Here is a 12,830-nt window from a genome sequence, read left to right as displayed (position 1 = left end):
TGAGCTGCCTCCTGCGGCGTCTGCAGCTCTGGGCCCAGGTCGCCCCCCAGGGTGCAGGGCTCTGCTCTGGTGGCAGCTGTTTGTGCCAAACCTGGGGTTCTGGGGACCATGCCTTCTACAAAGCAATCATGCATGGCCAGGGGCTGTCCTTCCAAAGTGTCTCGCTTTGTGCGGGATCATCTGATGGAGGAAGCCACCGAGGCTGAAAGCTAGCCTCCGCCCTGGGCTGAGCCCTCAGCAGGCTGTCTGCAAGTCACACAGGGGGTCACTGTGAATTGTGTAAATGCCTGGGAGATGAGCTGAGACAACCCAATGATATATTATAAAATTAAACTGATTTCCCTTGGCCTTAAAGGTCCTTGTATAACATTTCTGCCCCGCCCCCCGCCCTTTCCCGAGTTCAGGGTAAAGGGTCCACGGCAGCCGAAGAAGAGGCGGCAGAGGCACGAGGAGATGCCCCGCTCAGGAGAGCAGCTTTCAAGCAGCACAGCACTGTTGTCCCAGTAAAGAAAAGCACCACTCCACACTGGCGAAGGCCTTTCCAGTACAGGGGTTCACCCTTTTATTTTTGACTGAAAATGCCCCCTAAGGAGGAGCCACAAGGCACAGCCGAGAGGGAAGCTCCAGGCCTCTCCCCTCCCTGCAGGCTGTGGTGACGATCACGTTAAGGGCCCCAGGGCCCCATCTCCAAATAGCACCCGGAACGTGGACATCCCATCAACTGCACCGCTCGGCAGGCACCACGTAGGCTCAGCGCAGGCAGGAGGGTGCTGAGGGCCGCAGGCTCCACGGGCCCAGCTCCGCTCCCCTCCCCTCTGGAGGTATAAGGTCCTCGGCAACCGCTTTAGTGGTTACTCTCTTCCTCTTACGCCAGCCAGGCCTGTGGCAGGAAGGCCAGGTGCTGTTACTGGAGAGCAGGGAGTCTCACTTCTGATGGGACCGCCGGATTCCCACGAGGCGAGCATCGGAGGCCCAGGGGTCGCATGGGCCCACAGGGCCCAGTCCCCGCCGCTCACTCCGGCCTCGCTGCCCCATTCAGTGGCACCCCTCCCGACTGGGTCCCCTTATGCCTTTTTAATAAGAGTCTGTATAGTGAGTGGACGGCAGACAGGTATATTTCGCGGCCCCGCTCAGCACCCCCGAACCATCGAGGTTGAGCGTGTGGACCGCGTGCAGCTGCCAGTCCTCCCCCACCCACACTGGTCCCTCTCTCCTGCCAGCCCCGCTCATCTCAGGGCTAAGCTGTACACGTGGTAGATCTCGTCCGGAAGGTTCTCCTGCCGCTCCTGGGCCAGGAGGCTGAGGCCCGCGCTGCGGACGATCCTGTGGACCACGTCGAGGTCCCGGCACACGCTGCTGTCCACATCATCCAGGATCACGCCCTCCTGGGCCATGTTGTCTTTGATGACGATGATGCCGTTGGGGCGGAGGCCCCGCTTGCAGCGCCGCAGGAACTCGGCCAGGTGCTGATCGGTCAGGTGGCCTGGGGGAGGCAGAGGCCGTCACGAGGGAAGGATGCCAGCCCCTCCATGCCACTGCGTGTCCACTTGCTGAGCACTTACTCAGTGCTGAACACACAGGGCCACTGGCTTTCAACAGCCCGGAGGGGTTTACCAAAGCCCATTTTAAGAGGAAACGGGCTCAAAATCACCTACCCAAGGGCAATCACAACGTATGCTGCTGGGATTTCACCCTGACTGGGTGACTTCCAGGCCGTGCCCAACACCTACACTCCACCCGCCCCTCCTAGGCCTGGATCAGCGGAGTGTACCAAACAGAGTTCCTTCCCTACATCACAACTCCTAACAGGCTTTTGAGGACCACAAAATGCAGGGCGAATCCAGCGTGTTCCCAGCAGCCTGGGCCGCCCACCTGGAGGAGGTGGCCTGCTGCTAGGTGGGCAGCCTGAGGAGAGCACCCTGGGTACGCCTTCAGGCCAAGTGGGTGCAGGACCGGGTGGTAAAACGGCTCACTCACCGCGAACGGCAGAGGGGCGGCCAGGGCTCCAACTCTTCCTCTTACTGAAAGCCCTTCTTATGAAAACTCATTTCCACATTCTTTGAATGCAGTAAGTTACTGATAATTAAAACTTTTCAACAACAAAATCTGTCCCCAAATGGGTCACAGCAGGTATTGAGTTGAAACAAAACATGGAAGCAAGTGAACCTTGTAGGTGGAGTCCTGGCGAGTGCAGGGAGGATTCGAGGAATGCCCGCTGGCCGCCCTCTGCAGCAGCGCCAGAGCCTCAGCTCCCACGGCCTCGGGAAGCCCCGCCTCTGCGGTGAGAGACGTGCAGGCAGGCGGAGAAGGGGCGCGGGATGCTCACCTATCACCCACTGGATCCAGATGACGTCGTAAGAGTGCGGCTCCGGGCTGAAGTCCTGGAGGCCGCAGCAGAAGAAGTTCCTCACTCTCTTGCCTTCCTCACCCAGGTAGGTCTTGGCCTTGACCAGAAAGTCCTCGGTCACGTCCACCATGTCCACCACTCCGAAGAGAGGCAAGAGCAGCCTCTTGGTGATCCTTCCGATGCCGGCTCCGCAGTCCAGGGCGTACGAGGTTCCCGTCTTGTTTGGGCCTTCCTGAAAGAGCAGAGAAGGCACAGACTGTAAGGAAGGGTTAGAAAGCCACAGGGACCCTGTCACTGCGAAGGGGCCTTTCCTCACGAGCCCCTGGAACTACTCAGATCAGGCCTGGGCACAGACCGGCAGCTGGCACCGGTGGGGCCAGCAGTGGGCGTAAGCACAGCACAGCCTTTTCCTGGGCCACATGTTTCTAACGTGAAAGCCAACCTCCACTTAAAGGTGTTAAGTAGGTGCGTTCATCTCCTGTCACTCCTGAGACCCCATTAAAAGGACAGCAGCAGAGAGAGAATAAAGAATTCAAGCAGTAAAAGGATGGAAGAGGGCACTCAGTGAACAAATCTGGGAAGATGGAACGTGGGTGGAGCAGGGGGCAGGCAGCAGCCTCGGTGTTTGCCGAGGGACAGGCAGGGAGGCTCTGGCCACGGCGATGCCAGCCTGGCACAGAGGAGGGTGGCGGGGCGAGGAACGAGAAGCTGTGCTGGCCGAACGGCCAACACCCACAGCCCAGATGCTTGCAAACACGGCAGGAGAGCAAAGGTTTTGCCTCTGGAAAAATAGAACAGTTTGTGAGGAGCCTGGTCCGTTCCGGCACCGAGAGGCCCCAGCGTAACAGCTGCCTCCTGTCGGGTGACCTTGGGGCAAAGCCTGTGAGTCACCCGCCCCACCCGCTCTTCAAGGCCTGGGTCGTGGACACAATGAGGTGACCCTGTGGCGGCGAGTGGGAAGGTGGCGCCCCACGCAGAGCAGGCAGTGCCACCGGCGCCACCGCCTCTCCTCCTGGAGAGCACAGCAGCCCTGCCTACCCTCAGAAACCTCTGCAGGAACTTCCGGGAGCTGGTGATGTCGATGCTGGAGATGTGGCCATACCCCCCGAGCATGCCGTCCACGGTGGCCGGGACCTCCTTCCAGTACGTCTTGGCCTTGGAATAGAATTGTTTCTCGTCCTCTATCACCTCGCTCGTCATGCTGTCACCAGCCACGTCTTTGCTCAGGCACCAGACTCAGCAGCGGTGTCCCTGAATAAAAAAAGGAGGGAAGCAGCCAGGTTGAGGGCCCTGGGCTCCCCGCATGCTTCTGCTGGTCACACGATCCTGCCTGACGCAGAGGAGTGGCCAGTGTCCCCCAACCTGCTTCTACCCATTAGAGGGCATTGCCCCCCGTCTCTTGCATTCAAGTCATTTTGCAAAGCTATCTTCATGTCAGAGCAGGACACCCAGAGTCCTGGCTTCTAGTTCTTTCCTTACCCTACATGACACCTGACTCAGTGGCTTCTGAACCCAAGGTACGGAGAACCCCGATCTACACTTAAGAGAAATGAAAACAAAGCAAGGAACCCAAGCCTCCTATAGCAGACATTCCGGGTGATCCCAGCAGGGCCCGAGGGGCCCCACGCCTCCCTTCCTCCGTCGCGAGCGCAGAAATAAGCTCACTGCGGGGTCCAGTCCACGGTTACCCATGAGCCTGACTCTGTGCCAGGTGCTGTCTGTGAACAGGGAGACGGCCAGGTGGATACACGATCAGGCATGTGTGAGGGCTGCGGAGAGGTACAAGGTGCTGGCAGAGCACAGGTGTCAGGAGAAGCGACACACCAGCTAACATCGAGGATGAGGAAGCGTTCGCTCAGCAACCAGGAAGACAGGCGCGTGCGTTGCCCTTCCAACGGGAAACTCGGGGTCCTAAGGGTCATGTTTGCTAGTTCCGACTTCACACCAAAGAGCAGCGAGCCGGAACTACTCTAGGTTAAGCAGGGAGTGGCCTGAGATGTGTGCTTCTGGAAGGCTGCGTTGGCAGCCGCGTGGGCTACAGGGGAGAGTGAAAGCAGACGGCCGGGCCCTGATGGCAGAGCGGAGGCCCACCGCCAGCGCCACATTCAGCCAGCTGGGCCACGCCACGTAGGGGGTGGAGGGTCACACCTCTCCCGAGGCACCGCGCTCATCTACAGATGCTCGCCGTGCGCAGGGCCATTCCAGCCGCCGTGAGGCTTGTCCAGATAAGGTTCAACACCCAGAGGCTTACAGCAGGTGAGACAGGGAAGAAATGGAGCCAATGAGAACACGAGGCAGAAACGAGGACTCTCGTTGAGCCACAAAGTGTTATGGGAACTCGAGGGGTAGAGGAGTCCCTTCCGAATGGCGGGCCCGGAGGACGAGGAATGCTCTGGAAGGGCACAGGGACAGAGCAGAGGTGGCATGGCACGCGTGCCACACAGAGGGCTGCGGACGGCCGGGCTGGCTGCAGTGTGGACAGAGAAGAGTGTGGGAGGTGAGCCCGTCCTGGCAGACGGGGCCTGGAGTACAGCACCCTGAGTGCAGCCTGAGGCCATGGGCCCAGTCTGTCAACAACAGGAAACTGATCAGCTGAGTTTCTGAAGGGCAGGGGTGTGCGGGGACCCAGCCTGCGGGGGCTGAGTGGCGACGGTGCAGGAACGGTGGTGCCGTGCCAGGAGACAGAACGGGGGTAGCAGCCACCCATCCTCTGCCCACACGCGTTGCGCACTCTTCGCTGGCCACTGGACCCTCATGACTCACCGCGACCCAGGCACCCCACGGGCCCCGTGTAGGGGAGGGAGGCGATGCACACGGTGGCATCCTACCCAAGGTCAAGGGGCCCGTGCGTTTGCCGAGCCCTGGGCCTTCCCCCGTGAGCAGCTGATTTTCAACACAGGGTTTCACTTACGTGTCACCTCAAAGAGGCCTTCCCTGACCAGTCTAAGGTGCCTTCCTCCAACACGCTTACCCGATGCCCGTGGTTCCTGCCTTCGGAGTGCGTATTTCTAGCTGAAATGACAGTTTACTGACCGTCTGGCCTCCACTAGAATGGAAGCCCCGAGGTAGGACCTTGCCTTTTCACCACTGCGTCCCGGCACCGAGCCACAGGAGTCCCTCAGTGCAGGGGTGAAAGCCCCCAGTCCCCCAGGAAAGCTGTGCAAGTCTGTGCTCCCGGGGGCTCACTCCGCCCCCTTTACAGTACTCCACGGGGCTGTAGTTAAGTCACTGACCTCCCGGTATGGTCCTCAAAACCAGCTGAAACCCCCGTAAGACCGAGAAGTGCTTTAAGAGCTTCAAGAGAAGTAACAGAAAAGCGCCCTGAGGACAAGCACGGGCCTTCGACACACAACTGAGGGCCCAGAAGCAGCACAGGGGAACAAAACAAGAAGCGCTGAGGATCTTCACTGCCATGGCTGTAGCTAGCCTCCGACATACACCTGCACTCTGAACTTGTCCTGGAAGACAAGGAACCTTCCAGAAGCAGCAGGACCACCCCAGCCAAACAACTCAGAAATGCTGCTCCCTGACGCAATTCCACTTCTGCCACGGCCAGCCCTTTCCGGAGACGCCAGCCAGCCAGTGGGGGCACCGGGGGAGGGCCTGGCCTGGCTGCTGGGAACAGATGGGAAGGGGGCCGCCGCCTCGTCCCCGGACCCGGCTCCTTCTGTGGACCCGGGCGTTCCCCGGGGACAGGGGTCACATGCGGGCCTTCTGCGAAACAGGAGGGAGCCGACAGCATCCACAGGCCCCACCAGGGTTGCCCTTAGACCTGGGCTTTGCCACTGTTTCCACCCTCCGTAGACCCCTTCCACTGTGCCCCCAGAGACCCCTGGCTCCCCCCCACTTCAGGTTCTCGAATCAGCTCTCAGACGGATCCCCTCCCTTCCCTGTTCAGGTACAGGGCTTGGGACTCCAATGAGGACGGTTCCAGTTACGGCACCAACCCAAGAGCCCTTTGGGGTGACAGGCTGGGGGGCCTCAGTTCTAAATACTGCCCCCAGCCCTGGCTCACGGCAGCGTCCCACACCCGCGCCCCAGCCCACAGGAGGAAGCGGCGCGCTGCTTGTGAGAATGACCTCTCGTTCCAGCCTCGAGGAACGTGACAAGCAAAAGCACGTGGAGACCTGCCAGTCCCCGAGAACGCAGATGTGGCACAGCAAGTGTCACTGTAGCTCCCTGAGAACTGACAGGAGAGGGAGCCAGCAGCTTGAATGTTACCATCCACCTTCCTGGGTTTGGGGGCTGCTTATGTGGACGCGGTCTGAAAGGCCAAGTGAGGCCCCCAGCCCCCGCCGACAGGCACCACGGCAACTCTTTCCCAGCCCCTCCGCTGTCACCCAGGAAGGACAGCACCAGAGCCGGCCACGCAGCAGTGCTCCCACTCGGGCGAGCCCAGCGAGTCCGGCCCCGTCCCCCTCAGGAAGGACAGCACCAGAGCCGGCCACGCAGCAGTGCTCCCACTCGGGCGAGCCCAGCGAGTCCGGCCCCGTCCCCCTCAGGAAGGACAGCACCAGAGCCGGCCACGCAGCAGTGCTCCCACTCGGGCGAGCCCAGCGAGTCCGGCCCCGTCCCCCTCACACAAACTGCTGGCTTTGTATTTGTGTCTGTCACCCCACTGGACTGGGAACTCCAGAAAGCAGTGGCGACACCCTGAGATGTATCACTGTATTTCTCCTGCGTCTCATGTAGCTCATAGGTATTCAACAAAGTTCCCTTCCGATCAGATGAACAGAATAAATCCGGGGCCAGACGCTTCCCTGGCTGTACTCTCTCTGCCTGTCTGTCTGCCTTCCCTCCCAGGAGGCCCAGGGACGCTAAGTCTACACCATTAGCCTAACACCTGCTGCGAGGTGGGTGTTTACTAACTGGTTTTGCTGAATGAATCGCAGAAGGACCTTTGTGCGGCCAGTCATTCTCCACTTTTAAGAAAATCCTGCAGACAAAAATCGAATCATTCAAACCTGATATCACTGAAGCCCTTTACTGACGATACAATTTTTTGCTTTACCAAAAGCCTTACAACATGATTCCTTTAAATGTCAAGGTCCCCCGAATAATCCAATTTACAAGAATTCCACTTACGGGTACATTCTAGGAACAAGCCAGGGGAGGCACATCTAGGCCGGGAAATGGCAAGTGTAACTCTGACATTTGTCCTAACAGCTTGGATTCATTAGTAAACATGAGTTCTGGGGCCCTGTCTACACTTTGCCTCCCAGAGTCCAGACTGAGGTGGGCAGGAGGTCCCTAGGAGTCAGAGGGAACGGCGGGGCTGTCAGTCAACCCGCAGGAGGTCCTCCTGCACTCTGCCCTGCTGGGATCACAGCAAGGAAGGAGCCACATGGCCGCAGGGACAGGGGAGGGGCCTGGGCGGTCTGGCTTCCTGCACTCTGGGCTAGCTTGGAGGGGAAGTGAGACCCTTTGCTCCTAGGGAACTTCTGCTCCTCAGCAAGTGGAATGTGTCTGTGAATACTTCATGATCATCTGGCCACCTACCCATGCCCCCCTCCAAGGTGTTCAGGGCCACCCCGGCCAGCCGCCCCAGCTATTACTCTGTTCCGAGGATCCATGGAAGAGAATGGGGTTGGAACTGTCACCACCAGGCTCTGCAGGCTCGGCTCGTCCTCATTTACGAGTCTCTAAGGAAAAGCCTGGAAGCATCGGGAGGCACGAGCCTGCTTGATGTTACCTCTTCCTTCCCACACCCTCGTGGACAGGGCCTGTTCTCCCTGGCTCTGTGTGGACAGCCATTGGACTTCTGAGAATGGCAGGGTGTTCTATGAAAAAGAAAGGAGGGAGGGAGTAAAGAAGACCAAAAAAAAAAGGGGGGGGGGAGCGGGATTTAAAAACAAAGGCTCTGAAGGAGTTGAATGTACCAGGTGTGAATCCTGGCTCTACTTCTCACTGGCTGTGTAAGCGCAGATAAGACACAACCTCAGTTACGTGTCTTTATCTATAAAATGGGAACAGCAGCATTGACTTTCTAGGAAGGCTGTGAGGATTAAACGTGGATATACAAGCGTAAAGTGGTCCATGCACTGCTGGGCGTGCATTAATCCCCAAAATCTCTGTCAGATGAGATTCTCATCGATTCTCTCCGCCAAGTGTGAAGCCCTAATGAGAAAATGTGCTGAAAGGCCCCCTAAACCAGAGTGCTGGCCACACCTAAGGGATCATGACTGGTACTGCTGGGTGGTCGTTCCAGTGACTCAGCTCTGCCAATCCGCAGAGGGGAGTGAGCTTCCCATCCACGGAAGCACGGAAACCCTGCTGGTTTTGGTGACTCTATCTGTGATTCTAGGGCTTCTAGTCTCCACCAAAGCATTCTGCGTGTACTCCAACCCTCCCACAGTCCCTAGTTCACAGAGAGAAAAACCATTCCACTCATGGAGTAATGCACACACACAGAAAACCAGGAACAAAACAAGGACGGAATCCAGACTTCTTACTGGGTCAAGGCCCTAGTCCTCCCAGGGGTGCATCCCATCTCACTGGGCAGATTCCATACCTCCAGACCATGTGCAGTACTGCCCAGCCCCACCCGCAAGGCCTCTGCCACCAGCTGGTTCTATCCCTTATTGTACAGAGAAACCACGGTCCGGAGAGAGATCCCACAGTTGACGGGCAGCAAAGCCTGGGCCTTCTGATACGGCAGCCTCTCTGCCAACAGGCTGACCTTGGCTCCAAGGGCTCCTCGCGGCGGGCTGTCTTTTGAGCGGCACCTATGTTGACCCCTAACTGGGGTCGGGTCCAAGGTGAAATATGATAGCAACGCCTATGTAACCGGGCACTACCCTGTGCCCGACTCTGATCTGAGCATTTTACTCAATCCTCACACCCACCCTCCTAGTGGGTGCTCTCCTTACCCGTTTCTCACAGGGGAAACTGAGGCTCAGAGAGGGAAAAGAACTTGCTGCGGCGGGGGCCGGCGTGGGGGAGTGCCCTGATCAGGCTTGGGGGGCCTCGGCCTTCCTCCTCCCACCCCACCTGGGGCCCAGGGCCGGCCGGCCTGCCGGCGGACCTCCCCGGAGTGCGCACGTGGGGCCCTGCCGGCTCGCGCCCGGGTCACGTGAGGAGCCGGGGCCTCAGGGCGCCCAGGCCGTTGGGGGCCGGGGCCTCCCCTCTCCCGGCGGCCGCCGTCCCCCGCTCCGCCTCGCGCTACTCACCCCACGCGGGGGCTCCTAGGACCCGGGAGAAGAGGACGGGGAAAAGGAAGGGAGGGAGGAGGCGGCGGCGACGGCGGCGGCGGCGGCGGCGAAGACCCCAGCAGCCCCCAAGCAGCTCCACCTAACCTCTACCAGACGCTACACCTCGCGGCGCGCGCCGCCTTTGTCCGCTTACGTCACTTCCGGGCTCCCGGGGGCGGGGCCGCATAGGGCTCCGCCCCGTGGGCTCCGGACCTAACTCGAGTACCGTCCCGGGAAGAGGTTCCAACTCTAAAAAGCCGCAGCGCCGACCCTGTCCCGCCTCCAGCTTGCAGCTCGTTAGGAGGCGGCACGGCTGGACTTTTAAAAACGAGCGTTCTGTGGAGTTTCCACTGGGTAAAAAGGGGAGGGGGAGCCTTATGCAAGCCTTAATCCCACCCATAACAATTAATATCTTAAAATATACAGATCAAAAAGAAAAAAAAAGGAAGAAAAATACCCTTGACAGTGCCAAGGGGTTGCCACTCCAAATAAGCAGAGCAAATCCATGAAATTTCTGTTCCCAAAAGATTGCCCTCCCCTAGGCTCCTGCCATACACAGAAATTCTGGAGCGGTCCCTGAAGCAGCCTTGATGGAAATGAGAGTTTGCAGGTAGGTAGACCTTGTGAACTTTTCCAAGCCTCAGTCTCCACTTCTGCCAGGTAGATGGAATGCTCTGAGGGTTAAATTTGTGGGATATTATACGTCAAGACTTCAGCCCTGTGCTTGGAGCCGGCTCTCAGTAAATAGAAGCTGACTCATAATATTCGTCATAATATTCATCTATGTCATCATATTCACAATATTCGTCATAAGTTCTTTTTTCCTAAACTGACATCCTGGCTTAGATTTACAGTGCCTTCCTCTGGGCGTCGCACCAAGGAGGGGCTTAAAATGTGTTTGCTCTAATGAAGAGAAAGCTATGGGGGGGGGGTGCCCTGAAAAGCCCCACCTGCTTTTGAGTCCCCCAAATCTGTCCATATTATGTGGCATCCTCGCTAGGGCACTGCAGGTCAGACTTGGTTCCCCTGGCCTGGGCTCCTCTCCCAAGCTTCATTTTCCATGTCACTATGGCAAGGGGGTAAATCTTGGGCAATCTCAATCTGGAGGTTTCTATAATCTTTGGGGGGCAGCTCTGAGCCTAGCTTTTTTAGGGGTGCCTAAAAATCCACCCCTACCTTTTTTTCCTGTCAATGGAAGACAAACTCCCTTCCCTACACCTGGACTCCAAGGCCTTTCCAGGTCTGGCCAGTCCACTAACCTCAAAGCCTCTCGCATCTCTGAATTCCCAAGCCTCGCACATAGTAGATGCTCAATAAATGTTTGCAGCATGTAAGGGCTGGAGGCCTCCTTAGAAATCATCTAGGTAGTCTGGTGTTCCTCATCCATTTTTTAAAAACTCACAAACACTTAGAATAAATATAAAAATTTCTCACCTTCCCCACACAATGTTCCGTCTTCCCAAGGAGGTATGCCCTTCCATCCCTGGTTGAGGAGTATTTTCGGAAATGTATTACATTGTCTGGGATGCCTCCTCCAGGCAGACATCTTGTCATTTGAATTCCAAAGTCATTTTATTCATTTTCAAATTGTAAAATCCTACCAGGCCAGTGAAATTACTGGTCCAAACTACACTCGTCCCCCACTCAAGTTTTACAATACAAGCTTTTTCCCTGCCCCCTCCCAGCCAAGAGTCACAGGTGGAGGCCAACAGTCCATTTTACCTTGGAGCCCTGAGAAAGGAGAGATTTATCCAGCACCACACAGCAAGCAGGAACAGAGCATGGACTCACAACTGGTTCCTCATAGTCTCCAGGCCCACCGCATTCTTACTACCCAGTCTTCTAGTGGAAGTTCCACCTCCAAACCCACCCAGCCCAAACATGACCCACCTGAGCCTCCCGGATCCAGAGAGGGTAGCTGAACCCAGGGCCCTCCATCCCTGGCTTGGGCCTGGCTGCCCTGGCCAGGAGTCCCACGCTCCCTTGTGACTGCAGCCTTGGCATCCTGAGCACAACAGCCCCGCCCTCTGCCCCCCAGCCTCAGTGCCCACTTCACCTTGGGCGAGGGGTGGATCATAATGACCCTGAAGAGGCCATGGAGGCAGCAGGGAGGGGCCAGCAGAGGGACCAAGCTGGGAAGACGGGCTCTTCCAAGGAGCAGCCCACCTGGTAGGGGGCTCTAACTTCAGGGGACCGTCTCCGGCCCCACCCCAAAGCCCCACTAGGGTGAATGTGACACTAGAAACCAGCTCAGAGCTGACAACAATCTGGGAGTGGGGTGTGGTAGGGAGGAAGCAGGCTCTGAGATGCCAGTGTCAGAAATGGGGGGTGGGGGGTTTCCCTGGTGGCGCAGTGGTTGAGAGTCCGCCTGCCGATGCGGGGGACACGGGTTCATGGCCCGGTCCGGGAAGATCCCACATGCCGCGGAGCAGCTGGGCCCGTGAGCCATGGCCGCCGAGCCTGCATGTCTGGAGCCTGTGCTCCGCAACGGGAGAGGCCACAACGGTGAGAGGCCCGCGTACTGCAAAAAAAAAAAGGAAAAAAAGAAAAGAAAAGAAATGGGGGGCGGAGCTGGGGCTCTGTCTCCCAAAGGGGGAGTTTGTTAAAAATATGTCTTGCCCCACCCCAGACCTCTGAATCGGAATCTGGGGCATCTGTATTTTCACTAAGCTCCCACCCAAGGGACTCTGGGGCTCCAGAAGGAATGGGCAGCTGCAGGGCAGGTCACCCTTTCAAGCTGGTTCCAGGTTTCCCAGTTCCCACCCCAGCGCTAATAACAGTAACAGCACGTTGAACACTCCAGATGCTAAGTGCTCTCTACCACGTGGTGCTGTTTCATTCTCACAAAGGAGCAGGCGCTGGGTTATCCCCATTCTGCAGATGAGGGCACTGAGAGCAGTTAATTAATTGGCTTGCCCAAGGTACAGCTAATAAGTAGTGGAGCTGAGACTAAATCCTAAATAATAATTTTAAAATATAATAACAACAGCAGCTAGGCTTCCTTGAGCACGTACAACGTGCCTGTCATTATTCTAAGCCATTTAAACGTCACAGTAACTCAAAAAGTGCGTACTCTCACCGTCACCGTTTTTCGGTGAGGTGAGGAAACAGAGGATCGGGACGCTCTAGCCTGAAGCCACTTACTGTCTGGCGAGCCAGTGGTAGTAGCCCCGAGCCACGCTGCCCCGCTGCGGGCGCTACGGCCTGGAGGCGGGTCTACGCCCTCCTCTCCACTTCACATGGCACCGCCCCCACTGGCTTGAGGATGCCCTGGGCTGAGCGCAGTGCCAGAC

At 57.7% G+C, this 12,830-nt stretch overlaps 1 protein-coding gene across 2 annotated transcripts; it reads right to left on the bottom strand.

The window, feature by feature from the left end:
• Positions 1-523: 523 nt before the first annotated feature.
• On the bottom strand, positions 524-9,679 carry NTMT1 (N-terminal Xaa-Pro-Lys N-methyltransferase 1). Of its 2 annotated transcripts, XM_079927254.1 has the most exons (4): positions 9,517-9,679; positions 3,386-3,598; positions 2,327-2,579; positions 1,225-1,483 (listed from the first exon to the last, which is right to left on the bottom strand). In XM_079927254.1, the coding sequence occupies exons 2-4, from the start codon at positions 3,545-3,547 to the stop codon at positions 1,227-1,229; spliced, it is 672 nt and encodes a 223-aa protein (XP_079783380.1). In that variant the 5' UTR covers positions 3,548-3,598; positions 9,517-9,679; the 3' UTR covers positions 1,225-1,226. The 2 variants fall into 2 exon arrangements, with proteins under 2 accessions (XP_079783381.1, XP_079783380.1); XM_079927255.1 differs by lacking the exon at positions 9,517-9,679 and having other exon boundaries at positions 524-1,483; positions 3,450-4,031.
• Between the last annotated feature and the right edge of the window lie 3,151 nt (positions 9,680-12,830).

Source organism: Stenella coeruleoalba, assembly GCF_951394435.1.
Source record: "Stenella coeruleoalba genome assembly, chromosome: 7".
Taxonomy (NCBI): Eukaryota; Metazoa; Chordata; class Mammalia; order Artiodactyla; family Delphinidae; genus Stenella; species Stenella coeruleoalba.
This window is presented reverse-complemented; position numbering and strand designations above follow the sequence as displayed.